Source organism: Lacerta agilis, chromosome 15 (genome assembly GCF_009819535.1).
Source record: "Lacerta agilis isolate rLacAgi1 chromosome 15, rLacAgi1.pri, whole genome shotgun sequence".
In the NCBI taxonomy this organism is placed as follows: domain Eukaryota; kingdom Metazoa; phylum Chordata; class Lepidosauria; order Squamata; family Lacertidae; genus Lacerta; species Lacerta agilis.
The window spans coordinates 11930064-11950407 of record NC_046326.1 but is presented as its reverse complement, the minus strand read 5'-3'; the positions used below and the strand labels follow the sequence as shown (position 1 = coordinate 11950407).

General features: G+C 44.2%; 1 protein-coding gene across 1 annotated transcript; it reads left to right on the top strand.

Moving 5' to 3' along the window:
- Window positions 1–277: 277 nt before the first annotated feature.
- Window positions 278–20120, top strand: PANX3 (pannexin 3). The gene is given in 6 exon segments (XM_033172461.1): window positions 278–692; window positions 2960–3102; window positions 4945–5159; window positions 7990–8191; window positions 8194–8647; window positions 19333–20120. Coding segments are annotated over 6 exon segments (1227 nt in total). The 5' UTR covers window positions 278–514; the 3' UTR covers window positions 19368–20120.
- Window positions 20121–20344: the final 224 nt, after the last annotated feature.

Genomic DNA, 20344 nt, shown 5'->3' with positions numbered 1-20344 from the left:
AGGTGTTCTGCGTGTGATTAAGCCACCGCTGTGCTCTGAAATGCAAGCATGGTCCACGATTCCCACTAGTCAGCTAACCCCAAAAAGCCCCCCCCCTGCGTGTTCCTGGATGTAAACCAAATCCACAGCCCCACATTCCTGCAGATGCTTGCTGGAAAACAGCTGCTGATGAGAGAGGGATGTAAAACCACAAAGGACCCAGCCTTGCCTCGCCATGCCTGTGTGTGGAGGTACATGGTGTCCCCGGCAATCGCAACGCTCCTCTGCTGCTTGCGCTATTTCTGGGCCGGCGGCAGTCGCTGCTTTGTAAGAAACCGGGTTGCCTTGTAATTACCGTCCCCTTTCGCAAACATCCAAGGCTGTCATTTGCAGCTGTCCGGTGCTTAATTCCCTGCAAATAAGCTTTCAGTTTGGCAAGCGCAAACGTCGAGCTTTTAGATGCCCTTGGTGAGCAGCGCGGTAGCAGCAGCTGCCTCTTCTCCTCTTGCCTGTGCTTGGCCCATCCAAACGTACCATGTCTATCGCACACACTGCGGGCGAGTATATGCTCTCGGATGCTTTGCTTCCGGATCCGAATGGCTCCAGGCAAAGGGGCTTCGCTTGGAGCTGTCGTGACCGTATTGTGAAGTTTGTCACTGTGGGGCTGCCCCTCCTGCTCGTGTCCCTGTCATTTGCGCGTGAATTTTCGTCGGGTACGTTAACTTGCTTTCTTTACTATTATTACTACTTGTTCCAGGGTTCTAGTTAAACCGACTTAAAATATATTCTCATTGGGCTGTATCTATGGTACTCCACTTAGTTGCACTTTGGGCCTATGATTAAAATCGACGTGAAAAAATTTAGTGGCAATGATTACAATGGGAACTAAATGCACCCTAGTCTGTCTCTAGTCCAAAATGCCTTTGAACCATAGATTATGAATATTCATAATCTAACCTGCTCTATTCTCAAGGTGAAATTCATTTGTTCCAAAAACTTTTCTGCAAATGTTGAACACCTTTAGATGTTCTTTCTGCACTCAGATGTTTGCTAGATAATTCATTAAATTGTTTATGGACTATATATGCGCTGGGATACTTGATTTTAGTATTTGTTAATTGGGTGCAATACTATTTAGTTATTGATGTGCTTCTGTATTCAGCACTTGCCAAAGTTATGTCAACCACTCAAATTTCAAAATAAAAATTCGTATCTGAACTATGAACTTCATTCTGAATTTTTACGTTCATATTTTGGAAACTTCAGCCAATAAATTTTGGCTCAACCAGATGATAATTAAGAAAACGTTTGTATAAATATTTATACAACTCCCTTAGGACTCTGGTCCAATTTAAAACTTTTTAAAAAAGTTTTCAAATTTAACAATAATTTTTTTTAAAAAAAAGAAATTAAAGAAGAAAAAGAGACGAAGGAAAAAGAGAAACAATAAGCAAATAATACTAATAATAATAGACCATCATTTCATGTGGCTACCAGAACACAAATCTTAAATGAAGCATGCAAGTTAATGTACAAGCTCCAGGTATCCAATTAGGAATCCACACAGAATTTATTCCTGTATATGAAATACGTTCAAATGTAGCCAGTGTAGTGAAGTTCTCAGACCACTATGTAAGAGATAATGGATATGTACTATTCCAGGCTGGAAGTATAAGTGTCTTAGCCACTACAAGGGCTCGCAAAATCCACTTTTGTTTTCCATCTGTTAAGCCCTGTACCATTGGGGTATCATTTAAAGGCACATGGGCATCTGCAAATATACAGGGTAAAGGATTTTGCCAATACAAAACGGATGCGAGTAACAGCTTCTGACCAAAAGGAATATATCACTGGAAAAGCCCACATCATATGCCTCTAAGGGGACTCTCAGTATTACACCCCCAACATCTATATGTGTTAGACACTGCAGATTCAATCTCAATTTCAGGTCCAATGAGACGTTCTGCATAGATTCTGAAGCAATTTCCTATTGTTTAGGCTCAAATGTATGTGTGAAAAAGGTAGCATACATTCAGAAGGGGGAGCCCAGAGTTCAGAAAGATTAATGATGCAATGGCATACATGTTTACTCAGAATTTCTATCTAACAGAACACACTTCTGTGTTGTTTGTACTATATCCTATACCCTTTTAAAATGTGGCTCTTTTGGGGAGGTAATACTGGGTTATTGTTCTTATTTTGACTTTATATATTGTGATCTTTTCTGTGAACTGCCTTGAGACCTCCGTGCATAGGGCGGTATATAAATTCAATAATAATAATAATAATAATAATAATAATAATATTTTCACATGCACTTCTCACTAGTACACACAATTTTGAACACATTCTATGGCTGGAGAAATTGCATTTCAAAATTAGAAGTGCAAATTGCGTGACAGTGCTTTGTCTCAGTTCATGTATTGGTATAGGAACTGCAGATTTGGTAGGTTCTCATTTAGCACGCGAAAATACTAGCAACCTTAATTCCTCTTCTTACTCTGCTGTAAAAGCACATCTGCAGGGCCCCTGTAGCGGAGAAGATGAGCAGGAAGGCCTTGTGGCGAGAGCAGGGCATTACAGCGGCGGCAGAAGGGGGGGGGCACATTTCCGTTTAGCCTGAGGTTGCAAAACAGGGCAGGCTGCCCCTGCTTCCCTAAATCAAGCAACCTATCTCTTTATGCCCCATCGTGCCCCCCACTTTTTGCCCTTCGAAATGGCCGGGAGACAATCTCAATGTGTTGAACTTCGGCATGTGAACTGTCACTCAATGGGCTGGCCGTCACCAAAGGCTGGTTGTGCTAATGTAATGTGCTAATTGACCGGGAAGACCATCTGCTTGCTTGAGTCACAAGGTTGCTACCGCTGGGATGAAGCAGCGTTCAGCTTTCCTGCAGTTTGGTGGAGCAGCTGGACAAAGTACCAGCAGAAACGGCCCTGGAGGCTAATGGCTCTGCTTCCGCCTTGTTCTCCCCTCCAGGCTCCCAGATCAGTTGCTTCTCTCCTGCCAACTTCACAGGGAAGCAATCGGCGTACGTCGACGCTGTGTGCTGGGACTCCTTGCTTCACTATGACTACGATACTATGGGAGACTCTCGATCCAGATCCCTCTGGGTCCTCAAGGTATCAGGGCGGGGCACCTTAATGTTTCAAAGGATTATTATATTTACTATTTTATATATATAAGTTTTTCAACTTAAAATTTCAGTGATATATCAAACATAAATCATAAAAACAAGATTCCAAGGAATCTTCTGGACTCCCATCCTGCCCTATGTGGGTCCTATTTGTGGTATGTAATCCACATTGCAGTCAAGTACAACATTCCTGAGCTGGGACATACTTCCTCTGCATGTGACTAGATGTGGGCATGGTCTAATTTGGCCTAGTCTGCCTGGGTAACAAGAGCAAAGAAGAGTAGCACACCGTCTTCTTTTGCTCCTCTCTTCTCCATTTTCGTTTTTCCTCCGTGTGAGAGCAAAAGTGACTGCATGTCTACAGTCACTTAGGAACTAACTCCCTTGTGGGATAGTTCCCCATATGAATATACTTTTGTAACCTAAGTCTACCTTCAGGGATCAGACTGTGAACTGAATGAATGTGAGTAAACCACTTTTATATTCACTTTAATAAGATTGTCGTGTCTATTCTTTTTAAGAGGGACAAGAAGGGATCTTTCCAGGAATATTATATAGAGAAGTTCAGATGAACCTGCAACAAGCAAACCGCTGTGCGTTTAGAAGGGAATGTTTAAACTCTGCTCAGATATAGAACAGGCTTCCTCAAACTCGGCCCTCCAGATGTTTTGAGACTACAATTCCCATCATCCCTGACCCCTGGTCCTGCTAGCTAGGGATCATGGGAGTTGTAGGCCAAAAACATCTGGAGGGCCAAGTTTGAGGAAGCCTGATATAGAACTTGCTTATGCAAGTTAGGAAGGATATCATTAAAAAATATATTCTCTCCTGCCTCCCTGAACATTCCCACACTATTATTAATCATTTCCTCCCACATCTTTTATGATAATCCAAACCCTTTACCTCTTCCATTATGTCCAGAATTCACCCTTAGACTACATGTGATATTCCAATCCTACTAACGATTTTAACTGTTTACAATGGTCTTTAATATAAGTTATAAATTTTCCCCATTCCTTGTTAAAATTTTGGTCTTCCTGATTTCTGACTCGTTTTAGCCATTTCAGCATAGTCCATTAACTTCATCTGCCATTCTTCTCTGGTAGGAACTTTATCTTCTTTCCATCTCTGGGCTACCTGCCCGTGGACAGGTATTATTTTTGAAATTCCTTTGTAGTAAGACAGACTGGAAAGAGACAGACTGGAAAGAGAAGTTGCTGAATTGCAGCTAATTACCAAACTTAAAACCATGGAGAGACCTGGTCTGAACAAAGACACTGGATTCTTATCTCATTATACATGACAAAGCTATCTTTAGCCATCTCACCCCTTGCCTTTTCCTGTAAGACCAATTGCAGTCGTTAACAGTCTTCATCAGGTTTTCCACACCTATCAGCCAATCCCCCATTCCCACCACCCTTCTGAGTAATACCCCTCCCCACTCTCTCACTATATCTAAGGGTCTGGTGACTTCTGTTTCAGTGTATCTGAAGAAGTGTGCATGCACATGAAAGCTCATACCAAGAACAAACTTAGTTGGGTGCTACTGGAAGGATTTTTTATTTTATTTTTTATTTTATTTTTGACTATGGCAGACCAACATGGCTACCTACCAGTAACTGGAACTCTAAAATGTATGTTATTCTTGTACTCTTGGGCCCTGCCCCTTTCTCTATGCAATGAGCTTTCTTCCCTTCCTTTTTAAGGTGTAAAGAACTCCTGGAGAAAAGTATTCTAGAAAAATAAGTTGGGCCAATACCTAGTATTCCATTCTCCCACGCCCCCGATCCCTCAGCAGTTCTTACTGTGCTTTTCTCTCTCCGCCCAGGTCTTCCCATATTCCTTGCTGGTGATTGCAGTTGCCATGTACCTGCCTTCTCTGCTCTGGAGATATGCAGCTGCCTCGTCACTGAACTGCGACCTGCTCTTCATCATCGATGAGCTGGATAAATCCTACAACCGGTCCATCCGCTTAGTGCAGCACATGGTGAAACTACAACAGTCTGGTACCGACCCAGAAGAGCTATGGGAGGAATATGACAAGTAAGCTCAAACGGATGGCTGAGAAGAGGGGATGTAGCCGAGCGCAGGAACCAACTCCCAGGGGCCGAGAACTTTTCAGCCCCCCCCCCCGCATAAAATATTTGAGTGTGCCAGGGGCCCCCAAAGTTGATGGGCATTGTCGCTCAAATGGCGTATGTGGACCCCCTGTTGTGGAATTCTACTCAATATAGATCCAGAGTAGATTCCAATGTATAGGTAGCAGAGTAACAACTTAAAACATGTTGCAGGGTTCCCAAGAAATAGACCAGACACAATTGTATTTCATCCAGCAGAGCTTTACTGCTGCTGAAGGCAAATGAGCACAATGGTCACAAATCCAATACATTCAGGATTGGCCCTGTCCATAAGAAAACCAGTTGTAGCATACTTAACTTAAACTTACAATAACTTATAATAAAACTAATCCTTAACACTAAGCATACCAGGGGCATCGCTGGGGGGGGCAGTATGCCCCAGGTGCCAGGGGGGGGGGGGTGACAAGCGGCGGCCCCTCCCGCCCCCCAAGGGGAGTCCTGCCACCCAGCACCCTGTCTGTGCAGCGCTGCTGCTCCTGGGGCAACAGAGCGAGTGGCGACACGGGAGTGGCGGGAGGGCCGACGCTTGTCACCCCATGCGCCGCCGCTCGCTCTGTCGCCCCGGGAGCAGCAGCGCACGGTGTGTGCGGTGCTGCTGCTCCCGGGGCAATGGAGGGAACGGCGGCGCGTGGGGGTGACAAGCAGCAGCCCCTCCCTCCACTCCCACGCACCGCCGCTCCCTCCATCACCCCGGGAGCAGCAGCACACGGCCCGACAACGGAGTGCGCCTGCGCGACATTTTGCGCAGGCGCACTCCGTCATCGGACCACCGCTTCCGCAGCCCCCTTTTGAGCCGCAGAGTGAAAAGGCGGCTCGTGGGGCTGCCGTGCGCGATTGGCGGGGAGCCACCAATAGCGCTCGGCAGCCCCACAAGCCGCCCTTTCGCTCTGCGGCTTAAAAGGGGCTGTGGAAGTGGCGGCGGCCCGCTGATGGAGTGCACCTGCGCGACATTTTGTGCAGGCACACTCCGCCATGACGTCACAATGTGAGGTCATGACTCCCCGTCCCTGGGGCGTTTCCTTTCGCCGCCCCGGGTAGCACGGAGCCTTCCTCTGCCACTGAAGCATACTATATACAGAACACCACACCAGAAGGAAAGAGAGATAGAAAGAGAAAGTGAAACCCAGGCTGCTTCTGGCTTTACTTTTATAGTCAGCATGGCCTTGACAGAAAGACAATACAGAACTAGTTTAAGCCAGCTGTACTCAGCTTCTCTGAAGGAATAACCCAAACATCAGGAAGCTTCTGCTTTTTTCTTTCACACAGATAATAGGAAAGATCTCTACACATCAGATCAACACTTTATGTACTAAGAAATGTAAACTGACACACACACACACACGGCAATATTTTATTCAAGTTGGCACCCCTGTAGTCAAGGTGGTAGGGAACCCACTTTGCATGCAGAAGGTCCCAGGTTCAGTCCCTGGCATCCCCCTCTCCAATAAATTCCTGGAGAGCAATTGCCGGAAGTGACTTTAGGGCAGATGTTTAGGTCCCTCAACAGGCCGCATGTGCAGTATAAGTGAAGCAAGAAACATTACCATGGTATTCTTGCAACTGTAACTTACTTTCAACTGATTTTAACACTGTGTTACCTGTCTTGGGCCCTTATGGTGAATGGTGGGTAAGAAATTGGATTAATATTAATAACAATACATTGGATTAATAATAACAATAACGATAGGATTAATATTAATAATATAAAGCAGCAGTTCCCAAACTGTGGCTTGTGGACCACTGGTGGTTTGCGAGTTTCATTCAAGTGAGTCCACATTAAATATCCAGTTTGATTTTGCATTGTACAGTGGTACCCCGCTAGACGAATGCCTCGCAAGACGAAAAACTCGCTAGACGAAGGCATTCGTCTAGCGGAAGGCTGCCCCGCAAGACGAAAAAGTCTATGGGGCTGCCTCGCAAGACGAAAAATTTTCGTCTTTTTTTTTTTCGTTTTGCAGAGCGCGCTGTCATTGCCGCTCCGCAAGACGAAAAACCCGCTAGACGAAAATTTTCGCAGAACGAATTATTTTCGTCTAGCGGGGCACCACTGTATTTTTATTGCTCCTTCTATTTCCATATTGCATTTGATGGTGTTACAATCTGAATTCCACAGTGGTACCTTGCTTCTGAATGGCTTAGTTGTCGAACAAATCAGCTCCCGAACGCCGCAAACCCGGAAGTGAGTGTACCGGTTTGCGAACGTTTTTTGGAAGCCGAACATCCAATGCGGCTTCCGCTTGAGTGCAGGAAGCTCCTGCAGCCAATCAGAAGCCATGCATTGGTTTTTGAATGGTTTCGGGAGTCAAACGGACTCCCGGAACTGATTAAGTTCGAGAACCAATGTACCACTGTATAATAAAATGCAACATAGGAAGCAAAAGAAGCAACAAAATACAATGGAAAAACATACAGCATTGAGCACAGTGAATTACAATTGCTGCAACTTGCAAGTGGGGGGACATTTAGTAGTCTGCAAAGACCCTCAGCAATTTTCAAGTGGTCTGTGGGGGGAAACCTTTGGGAACCACTGATTTAAAGAATTCCATCACCACCCGCCTGGTAAAACCATTTAAGTCCACATTCCAGAGCCTAAAACTACCTGTCTTCACCATTGTAGCCTCTCCTCCATCACATTCTCTCCCCCATAAGGCAGAGCCCCACCGATAACCAGATCTATAGATCCAAGCTCTTTTCCAGCTATAACAGTAAACAGTCCTTGTTTCTCTCTCACCAAGGGCTCGCAGGGAACGCTATTTTGAATTCCCATTACTGGAGAGGTACCTCACTTGCAAGCAGCGCTCCTACTACCTCGTTGGGGTCTACGTGCTACGGAACCTCCTCCTCCTCTTCCTCCTCGCTGCCACCTGCTTCTACTTGGGCTACTTCCACGTGGGCGTCTTTTTCCAAGATGAGTTCAGCTGCAACCATCAAGGTGGGCCTGGCTAAGAGATGAGCTTCACATCCCAGGCTCTGTCCCCTGCAAGCTCGTCTTCTTCACCGTCTTCCAGGTGACCAGCATCTGCATTGGGTGTGTGTACGTCCTTCTGGGGCCCGTCGTCATCTACCACCTGCTCCAGCTGTGCCAGTGGGACAAGCGGCTCCTATCCATCTATGAGATGCTGCCAGCTTTTGACCTCCTAAGCAGGAAGATGCTGACCTGCCCTCTGAATGACCTGAACATCATTTTGCTGTTCCTGCGTGCCAACATCTCGGAGGTCAAGTCCTTCAGCAGGCTGAGCGTGCTGTGCACCTTGAGGGATGTCAGGGCGGATAAGGAAGACATTGACACGGTGGTGGATTTTATGACCCTCTTGGCTGGTCTGGAGATGTCGAAGCCTAAGCACAATCTCTGTGCCAATGGAAACTCGCCTCATCCCAACAGTGAAATTATTGGTAAGTGAGACCAGCAGAAAGGCAAGCTTTCTAACTTTTGTGGACAAAGACCACAGCACAACTCATATTTGCTCATGTCTTGTCATGCTTTGGGGATTTGGCTTCCTCCCCTCTTTTGGCCATAGATAAGCAGGACAAAGCAAAAAGAGTCCCTTACCATTTAAAGAGTCTTTAATGACCACAACAAAAGAACAAAGCATCCATTATTGGAATGAAGGTGTTCCCAATTAAGGTTTCCACCCACTTCTCCCCCTGGTCACTTCCGCATCTTGCAACCTAATCTCGCAACCATTGTGGTTTTTTTGTGTAGACACCTTATCTGCTCTACGTGTCCTTGGACTAATAGGCTGGACAGTCTCCAGTGAGAGAGTGTCTGTTAGCCCTCTCTCTTGCAGTTCTTCTTCACTTTGCTGTTCACCCCCCAGTTCTTCCCAACTTTTGTCTTCAGAACTATGTCCCTCTGCAAACCACTGTTCCAAATCTATACTGCTCCACTGTTCCTGGGCAGCTTCAGGATCCTGGTCAGGAGCAGGGGGAGGGGGAGGCTTCCACCATTCCTCATCAGAGCAGTACTGCAGTACTCCTCAGCCTGGTCTCTGACATGTCTGCTCCTCTTTAGGTCATGCTAGGCTGCCGTAGCAAAAAAACCCAAAACAAAATAAAATTAAGAGTCGTGTAGCACCTTACAGACTAATGCATTTATGCCTATATTTTTGAAAATAACAAACAAAAAATGCATCACATTTGGCAAAATCAGTGCTTTTCTTCTAGAAGGGTATTCACCATGAAGTTGTTACAGTAAGTATCACGTTTTTAACCAGAGCTGTTCTTCTAGAAAAAAATAGGTACCAGTACTGCATGCCTTTGGGTACCCCCAGAAAAAAAAAGCACTGGGCAAAACTGCAAGGAAAAAAAGTGTACCTTTGGAAAAAATCACACTAAAATACTGATGAATTTTCATGGGACTTACCCTTGCAAAATTGCAAACGGATGTGAAAATGTGGAGAACTGAAGAGCAGGAATATAAGAAACCAAAACAGATAGATCTGGCCATCCCTAATCCTGATGCATTTTGTCAAGCTTTTCCACTGGTGTCAGGGCATTTTGCCACCCAAGGTGAATTACAAAATGGCGCCCCTCCCCAACAGGGAAGAGGGAGTGGGTGAAGATCTGCATCAGGAAGAATGGGGGAATAAAGATCAACACCAGGATCTGCTGCCCCTGTGGATTTTGCTGCTCAAGTTAACTTCCCTTGCCCAATAGGTGGGCCGGCCCAGACTGGAGTTGATGACAAGCGGTGGAATAATAGCCATAGCTATAGCCTGAAGAAAACAGAATGCATGGGATCTAGCAAATTAATTTTGCATGCAGAAAAAAATGGACCTGAATGACCCTTTTGCGTTATAAAGCCCTGTCTACTAGCATTCTTTGTTTACTAAGAAGGTAGTTAATTTAGCACACTGCTTTATTTAGTCATTACTTTATGAAAATATTTGCATACTTTCTCCCCTGAATGGGGCAGCTAAGAAGAAATCACTAAGACCAAAAGATACACACGCCATCTGTGCAGCAGCAAGTTTTTCATAAAACAAGTTGCCACAAATTAGACAGCTGAAACTATTTTATCTGCCAACCAAAACAGGCACCAAGTAAACAAAACATTTCGGCTAACCATCAAAAGTCAGGGTAAACAGAGCAGCTTTTGCTTGCAATTTAGAAAGAAAAGAAAGGAGGGACCAGATAGCTTTATTAGAGATGAAGAAATCTGTCCATTTCGGTTTATCATCTTTCCATTTTTAAATTCAGTTCTCCACATATCCACATCTGTTTGCAATTTATGAAAAAAGTGGTCATGAAAATTCATCAGCAGGTTTATTCAAATATAGAAATTTGTGTGCATTTTTGCTATATATATATATATGCAATTCTCCAGCCAGTGTGGTGTAGTGGTTAAGAGCGGTAGACTCGTTATCTGGTGAACCGGGTTCGTGTCTCCACTCCCCCACATGCAGCTGCTGGGTGACCTTGGGCTAGTCACACTTCTCTGAAGTCTCTCAGCCCCACTCACCTCACAGAGTGTTTGTTGTGGGGGAGGAAGGGAAAGGAGAATGTTAGCCGCTTTGAGACTCCTTCGGGTAGTGATAAAGCGGGATATCAAATCCAAACTCTTCTTCTTCTTCTTCTCCAGAAGCCATTGCATATTTTAATGTTATGTTCACTAGTATCTGCACAATTTACCCTTGTATGTACATTTTTGTACACATTACTGGACTGGAAAAATGCAAAATTTAGAGAAACGCAGATTACAAAAGATGGCTGTGTTTTGGTTCACATAACATTTTTGAAAGTGTGACTTAGCTGCAGGCACCTTTAAATGCTACACAAAGTTAACTTCATGCAAAACTGCATACAAACTGTTAGGAGAGATTCACTGATTAATTTCAATGAGGACTTTGAAAAATATGGATATGGAAATGTGCAGCACTGAATTTAAGACTGGAAAATGAGAAAGGGAAATTCACCCATCCATCCTTATTTGCAGCTCCATGTGTCCCTCAGTTAGAAATTTAAGAGTGAGTGACAAAAAGGGGGCACAATTTTACATCACAAAAGTAATATGTGCAAAATCAGCAAGTCTATGTGCATAATTTGCCCAAGTTGCCAAACTCCTCTATTTGTGTTGCACCATGTGGGTTTAACTGTTGGCAAACAATGTGGACTGCTTTCTTATTTTAAAGCGTACGCTGGGACTTGCCTGTAGCCAGTGCTTTTTTTCTGGGGGGATGCAGGGGGGTGCTTACCCCTAAACATTTTGTGGATCTTTGTACTTTTGTCCATTTACTGTATTTATTTCCCCCGATTTGAACTATAAAATGGTGGTTTTCTTGAGTCAAAATGAGAGTACCCCTAAACACACACACACACACGAAAAGCACTGCCTGTAGCTCAGTTTAAGTCTTGTCTTTCGGCTTGGAGAGACGTTCTTCTGTGCCACATGATAATTACATAAGTATACTGTTAGGCTTGCTTGTGTAAACGCTTCCAATGGGGCCTCCGCAGTGTGTATCCCAACCGCTTCATAATCAGCTACTGTTTGTTGTTGTTGTTGTTTTTAAAAAAGGAGTTGAGTATAAGAGAGGATTCAGGGTGTTTTCAAACCCTCCTGCATTTGTGGAAAGCTCTGGAAATTTACTTTGCATGGAAAGTGCCAAGGAAGGGGAAAAACCCAATGCAGTGTGACGGCCTGCCGTGCTTTTCGTTAACTGGGGAAAACAGTTTCCTTTCAGAGAGCAGCTCCAAGGCTACGTGCAGCAAAGCACAGAGCAACAGCACGATCCCTGGAAGCAGCAACACCCCTGATATCCACCCCATCTCTAAAGAGAAATATGAACGAGGGAAGGCACACTGCTAGTCCCCCTTATTATTAAAAACCCTGTTCTGCTGAACACAAGCGGTCCAGCTGGCAACAGGGTGCTTAAGTGTGCAAAATCCTTTATTTACCACCTTGTTTTTGTTTGCTTTCTACTGCAGCCTTCTTCGGTTGCTTTTACTCCTGTTGTATGGATGGGGAACTTTGCGTAGTTCATTAATGCTTGGCCCATAGGTCATTTGCACATGAGATAATGAAACACAGTACAAAACCCAACAGTATAAAATGCTGCATGAAACCACGTTACTGCTGTTAAGAGTCATACATAGAACCTACATCTTTCAAATACTACATAAATCGCATGTAACATGTATGGAACTTACATACTGAAAGGGTGAAATTCAACAGAGATTTGAAAAACCCCATTGATTGTTTAAATACATTATGATTAAATAAGAGCACCCCCAACTGCAATCTCCTTGATAACTCTTTTCTGGGTTTTCATTGCTGCTAGGGCAAAAAGAGAAACTTTTTGAGGTCGTCATACCAACAATTTCTCCAGCATTTGAAGCTTAAGCCCTGCTGAGTTTACCCTGCCCTCCGCGCACTCCCCCCTTCCAAATCCTGCACCAATAAGCCATTTCACAGATGCACATGGAATATCCTTCCATACATTTTGTTGCATAAAGCCTGCAGCTAACATGGGAAGGACTGAAGTATTAATTCCACATGGACTAAAAAGTTCCTTTTTATATTATATTATATCATCATCATCATCATCTAGTCACCAGGCCATGTGAAGCAAGCATTTAATAAAAGGAACTATATAACCATAGAACATGAATACAAGTTTTCAAGAATAATAATAATTTATTTATACCCCGCCCATCTGGCTGAGTTTCCCCGCCACTCTGAGTGGCTTCCAACAGAATGTTAAAATACAATAATCTATTAAACATTAAAAGCTTCCCTAAACAGGGCTGCTTTCAGATGTCTCCTAAAAGTCTGGTAGTTGGTTTTCTCTTTGACATCTGGTGGGAGGGTGTTCCACAGGGCGGGTGCCACTACCAAGAAGGCCCTCTTCCTGGTTCCCTGTAACATGACTTCTCGCAGTGAGGGAACCGCCAGAAGGCCCTCGGCGCTGGACCTCAGTGTCCGGGCTGAATGATGGGGGTGGAGACGCTCCTTCAGGTATACTGGACCGAGGCCGTTTAGGGCTTTAAAAGTCAGCATCAACACTTTGAATTGTGCTCAGAAACGTACTGGGTGCCAATGTAGGTCTTTCAAGACCGGTGTTATGTGGTCTCGGCGGCCACTCCCAGTCACCAGTCTAGCTGCTGCATTCTGGATTAGTTGTAGTTTCCGGGTCACCTTCAAAGGTAGCCCCACAAAGAGCGCACTGCAGTAGTCCAAGCGAGAGTTAACTAGAGGATGCACCACTCTGGCGAGACAGTCCGCGGGCAGGTAGGGTCTCAGCCTGCGTACCAGGTGGAGCGGGTAGACTGCTGCCCTGGACACAGAATTAACCTGCGCCTCCATGGACAGCTGTGAGTCCAAAATGACTCCCAGGCTGCGCACCTGCTCCTTTCGGGGCACAGTTACCCCATTCAGGACCAGGGAGTCCTCCACACCTGCCCGCCCCCTGTCCCCCCAAAACAGTACTTCTGTCTTGACAGTACTTCAGGTAAAATTGGCACCGTCCCAGCATTCCTCACTGGCAACAGGAGAGATCTGTTGTCTTCTTTCTTTAAAAGAAATGCACTGGATGTTTTACTGCTTTTGTCCCAGCATATTCTGGTGCAGCCCAAGAGATCTTTAGAAAGCCTCTCACAGGAACACAGGAAGTTGCCCTAGGAGATTCCATAAGTGGCAAGGAGGTGTCGAAGGGTGGGGTGCAGGAGGTGTGAATAAAATTTAAAACAGTGTTATAAGAAAATCTGCTCCTTTTCCCTTATGAGGTATTCCATAGCCCGTATAGAGTCCTTAAGTGGGTTCCCTATTGATAGGAGAAAACAACAGAGACCAACCAGAGTATACTGAGGAGCAAAGCAGCTAGTAAGACTGATCTTTATACAAAGAACAGTTGCAACAGGGTCCCCACTCACCACACTCAGGAGGGAGGAGAACCCTGAACAATGGTGTGCAAGCCCTTATATAGACTTTTGAAATTGCTCACCCTGTAGCCCAAGACCACTCCCCAAAACATCATACACACATCACAAAAGGAGGCAGTCTACAGCAGAAATCCTGTCTGCCAAGATACCTGATAATGGTCACTGATTGCATTACCTGGGCAGTGTGGCCGTTCTTTTGTGTTGGTTATTACTTTAGTTCCTCATTCCAGGTCACAGGCTCACCCTATTCATACACAAGACAGGATTTGTAAGCAAAAAGACAATGGGAAGACTTTCCTCATTTGCCTCCCTTACTGCAGAGGAATATTTGCGGTCATTGCGAGAATCAAAATGACTTCAGGATTGCTCTCCCGTGCTATTTCAGACACATGGTTCATATATTTAGATATGTGTTCATTTAAGAATATTTATTCTATATTTGAGACCTTAAAATTCTTATAACAACGGTAACAATCTATTCAAAATCCAATTGACACAATTTAGATTAATTAGTTCCACAAAACTGATGAACTCGATTCTAATGATACCGGCTTTTCAAAATCTGATAGTTGGTGCTGGAGGTGTGAATGACTGTCAAATTAGCCCCCGAGTGCTGAAGGGTTTATGAAGCATCTTCAGCAATTTATACCAGAGCTCGCAGAGAAGCTTGACAAAGCTTTTAAACCCCTGGAGGAAATGAGTAGAGCATCTTGAAGAGCAAAAAAGAGGACACATTTGGCAACTTCTACTTTTAACAATGGGGACACGGGTGGCGCTGTAGGTTAAACCACAGAGCCTAGGGCTTGCTGATCAGAAGGTCGGCGGTTTGGATCCCCGCAACGGGGTGAGCTCCTGTTGCTTGGTCCCAGCTCCTGCCCACCTAGCAGTTTGAAAGCATGTCAAAGTGCAAGTCTTTATATGTCTTTGTGTTAATCATTTGTTCATTCCACACCTTTAAATGCATTTCACGGTCACTTTCCTTTGACCCACTTTCACTTCACAACCCTAAAATCCCTGGTATGTGCTTGAATCCATCCCACAAAGCAGTGACAGTCTGGAGGCACCCTTTGTTAAATTTCCAGGACATATTGCCTCACCCTCCAAATACTGGAGCCACTTTTGTCAATAGCGAAGGACACTCAAATGTTAAGGCTTTCCTACCACACAAACAAGGGACGCGGGTGGCGCTGTGGTCCAAACCAGAGCCTAGGGCTTGCTGATCAGAAGGTCAACAGTTTGAATCCCCGCGATGGGTTGTGCTCCCGTTGCTCGGTCCCAGCTTCTGCCCACCTAGCAGTTCGAAAGCACGTCAAAGTGCAAGTAGATAAATAGGCACCGCTCCAGTGGGAAGGTAAACGGTGTTTCCGTGCGCTGCTCTAGTTCGCCAGAAGCGGCTTAGTCATGCTGGCCACATGACCCAGAAGCTGTACGCCGGCTCCCTCGGCCAGTAACGCGAGATGAGCACCACAGCCCCAGAGTCGGACACGACTGGACCTAATGGTCAGGTGTCCCTTTACTTTTACCTTTACTTTTAACTATGGGTTGCTATGATGACTCTCATCTTGCATACCTATGAAAAAGACAACATGTCCTGCAAAAAGAGGACACATGGCAACCCTACTAGATGAAATAGATAAAACTGCTAACACAGCTATGAATATGGGAGTTAAACATGAAGAACAAATTAAAAACTTGTATCTGTGCAGGAAACCCTTCCTCTTTCACTGGAACACAAGGAGAACAGATCACTGGTGAACAGCAAGATAGAGGGAGGAAAAGGGGAGGATTAGAAATCATTCATTATTAACTAGATCCATCCCAATGTTGGACTTTTAGACCTCTTAAAAACCACAAACTGGAAGTAGTTATCAATTTACTAATAGCTGGAACAGTGGTGATAACAGCAAAAAACAACAACAACAACAACTGGAAAGAGAGCACTACACCATCTTTATTTGATTGGACTGATAAGGTATGGCCTATTGGAACAATGATAAAATTAACGTACCTTCAAAGGACACATAAAAATCAGCCAAACAGATGAATGGGGAAATGTTCCTTATGTTTTTGGAATGATAAATATCAAGACAATGCACATCTGTATTATGATGGGTTTAGTCTACTGTAATCTTACAAAAATTACAGTATATGTATTTCTGTATTGTATTATACATTAAATATACGAGATTTTTTTTTTTAAGTATCACTCTCACGGTAGCTCTTAGTGGGAGAAAGATGTCTTGTTGACGAACAGCGTAGCGTGAACAAATGTGTCGCTGAAAAGCTTACGCCCCGAAATAGCTGCCTGCTGCCGTGCTGAAGGCAAGATTCTGCCAGAAGCAAAGCAAATGCCACCTGAGGAGAATTATTTCCTGCTATTTCTCTGGGACTTGTGACAGAGGTGTGTTTTTTTTAAGGCTAGTTGCCTCTCCCTGGTAGGGTGTGCAGGCTGAAAATGCTTGGCTAAGTGAAGTAGTTCTGGCTTCTTTAAGCAATTGAAAAGCTGAGCAGTTAGTGCTTTGCCAGCTTTCCGGAAGGATAGATAGTCCCTGAATCCCATAACATGCTTTCCAGGCCACCCTGTTTGGCTTTTCTCTCTACCACTGGCACGAATTCTTCCAAAGGTTCCCCATAAGAGAACGCAGCTGAAAAAGATGATCCAGCCCTTGGTTAGACTATCAGGCTAGAGCTAGGAAGACCCGGGTTCAGATTTCTACCCATGAAGCTCACTGGGTGACCTGGGGCCAGTGTTTCTCTGTCTACTTAACCTTCCTCACAGGATTGCTGCAAGTATCTCAGTCTTAATCTGTTCCGGAAGTCCATTCCAAAACCAAAGCGTTCCAAAACCATGGCACGCTTTCCCACAGAAAGTAATGCAAAACAGATTAGTCCGTTCCAGACTTTTAAAAACAACTCCTCAAACAGCAATTTAACATGAATTTTACTATCTGACGAGACCATTGATCCATAAAATGAAAGCAATAATCAATGTACTGTACTATAAAATAAATAAAGACAGTATGGTAGATGATTAAAATTATTTTTTATTACCTGCACTGATAATAGTCATTGTTTGGATGGAGGTTTTGTATCCATTTCCGCAGTCACACAATCAGTCAATCAGTAGCTGAACTGGATTCCACACAGGCACAAAAACAAATTAACCGAAAAAGCCTCAAAAAATAATATCCAAAATAAAGAGCAAAAACAAAAGCATCAAACTTAATCCATTCCAGAAGTCCGTTTGATTTCCAAAATGTTTGAAAACCAAGGTGCAGCTACTGATTGGTGCAGGTGCCCCGGAGACAATAGCCGACAGTTGCATCGGATATTGGGCTTCCCAAAAACGTTTGAAAACCGGAACACTTACTTCTGGGTTTTAGGCGTATGAGGACCAAGGCGTTTGAGAACCAAAGTTCAGTACCACTGTACAACGGATGAAGGCGGCAGGCAAGGGAACCATGTGCACCTGAGCACATAAGTGGGGGCAAATGTAAAGCAAGGAGATGTCACTTCAACCGCTATAACATGGGAAATGGTAGGCTATGTGCGAACCTGCGAACCTCCAGACTACAATGCTCACTATCCCAGACATGCTGCCTGAGGGTGATGGGAGATACCGTCAAGCATCTGGAAGTCCAAGTTTCTCCAACCCTGTGCTACCTGGTTCCTTGATATTTGTGTATTTACTTGCATGCACAGTACATATACCGTAAAAAGAGGGTGCTCCTGTACTGCACACTACCATATTTAGAACAAAATCGAAAATTCTTTCTAGTAGCACCTTAGAGACCAACTGAGTTTGTTCCTGGTATGAGCTTTCGTGTGCATGCACACTTCTTCAGATACACTGAAACAGAAGTCACCAGATCCTTAAATATAGTGGGGGAGTGGGGAGGGGTATTACTCAGAAGGGTGGTGGGAATGGGTGATAGGCTGATAAGTGTGGAAAACCTGTTGACGACTCTAAACGGCTGCAATTAGTCTTGCAGGGAAAGGCAAGGGGTGAGATGGCTAAAGATGGCTTTGTTATGTATAATGAGATAAGAATCCAATGTCTTTGTTCAAACCAGGTTTCTCCATGGTTTTAAGTTTGGTGATTAGTTGCAATTCAGCCACTTCTCTTTCCAGTCTATTTCTGAAATTTCTTTGTATTAAGACAGCTACTTTGAGATCTTTTATAGAATGTCCTGGGAGATTGAAGTGTTCTCCTACTGGTTTCTCTGTCTTGTGATTCCTGATATCAGATTTATGTCCATTTATCCTTTGGCGTAGGGTTTGGCCTGTTTGTCCAATATAGAGAGCTGAAGGGCACTGTTGGCATTTGATTGCATACACAATGTTGGAAGATGAGCAATTAAATAGTCCTGAGATGGTGTGTTTGATGTTGTTGGGACCAGTAATGGTGTTATCCGGGTTTATGTGGCAGCAAAGTTGGCATCTGGGTTTATTGCAGGCTCTGGTACCAGTGTCCATGTTGAGTCCTGTTTTTGTATTATTGTGGGTGAGGAGCTGTTTGAGATTGGGTGGCTGTTTGTATGCGATGAAGGGTCTTCCTCCCAGAGCTTGAGAAAGAGAACTGTCATTGTCTAGGAGAGGTTGTAGATCTCTGATGATGCGTTGTACTGTTTTAACTTGGGAGCTGTATGTGATGCTAGTGGTGTTCTGTTATTTTCTTTTTTGGGTCTGTCTTGCAGCAAGTTCTCTCTGGGTATCAGTCTGGCTCTGTCGATCTGTTGTTTAACTTCATCAGGTGGATATTTTAGTTCTAAAAAGGTTTGCTGTAGATCTCTTAGGTGAGAGTCTCTGTCTGTAGAGTTGGAACAGATGCGGCGGTGACTTCTGTTTCAGTGTATCTGAAGAAGTGTGCATGCACACGAAAGCTCATACCAGGAACAAACTCAGTTGGTCTCTAAGGTGCTACTAGAAAGAATTTTCGATTTTGTTTTGACTATGGCAGACCAACACGGCTACCCACCTGTAACTGGAACTATGGAAGGTACCATATTTAGAAGATCCTGCCTGGCTTTGGTTTCATCTGTCGTCTCCTGAGCTGGTCAGGTGCAAAGAAGAGGCAGGCAAGAGCATGGCTCTAACTCTGTGCTATGACCTCTTGCCTTCCTCCTCCTCTCCAGCCGTGGCACCCGTCGATTGTCCATTGCAGAATCATTTTGACACCATCTTTTCTTTCCTGCACCTAGAAATGAAGCCTGCATTGGAATCTAAAGAAGACTGACATGCCCAACCGGCAGTGGACTATAGACCGGGAAGCAAACAGCAGAGGAAATGGGACTGGTGAACAGTGCTAGAACACAAAGACAGCCGGTGGCCCCATCCTGTGTACAGCAATATGCTGTGTGCTTTCATCGTGATTCTAAGTTGTATCATGTTTCCCTGGTACAGGACTGCACCATCCTAAGTGCTTGCTTGCTTATTGGGTACAAAGTCCATAGAATTTAATATTTGGAATACGATTCTTGCACGCTGGCTATTGGTTGCTGGCAAATGTCTTTGTATTGTTTTAGGCTTTATGTACTCATAAGGTTAGGCTGCCAGTTGTTCTGGCAGAATCCTGGGCCTTTTAAGTGGCGCTGCAGACAGATCGAACTTTTCTACCATGGCAATTGTGATTCACCTGTTTAATATCTGTTACAAACCTGCTGAAGGTGCAACGGCCTTTTCATGAAAAAAAAATAGTGGCTTTCTTATGTTGTATGCTAATCTTCACCTTACCTACAGCCCATTTGTCTCCCTTGCTGTGTTCATTCTGCAAACTAATCATTATAGGTAAATTTAATGTCACACTGATCAGTTTGGGACCGTGCTCCTGTCTGACCTGGTTCTGATGTAGAAACCATGTTTCTAGCTGGATCACATCAACCTGAACACAAAGTAATCCATATATTCCATTTTAAACACTAGTCCAGTCTATCGTTGAGAATCTATTATCTCATGAATAAACAGAACCAGAAATATATCTATGAAAGTTTAATAATTTATAAGACAGTCATTTTAGGGTGCAAAAAGGTCACTTTTTATTTTTTAAAAAACATAACTACAGCCTATCCCTGATAAATAACCAAGGACTTTTTTTGGAGGGGGGGGGCAGGGGCGGGATTTCAAGTATAAAATCCAATAGATTTTTTTCACACCCACGATCACAAGACTTACGCTGATCTCAAGAGCAGACAGCGGAAGGGAAATAAACCAAAG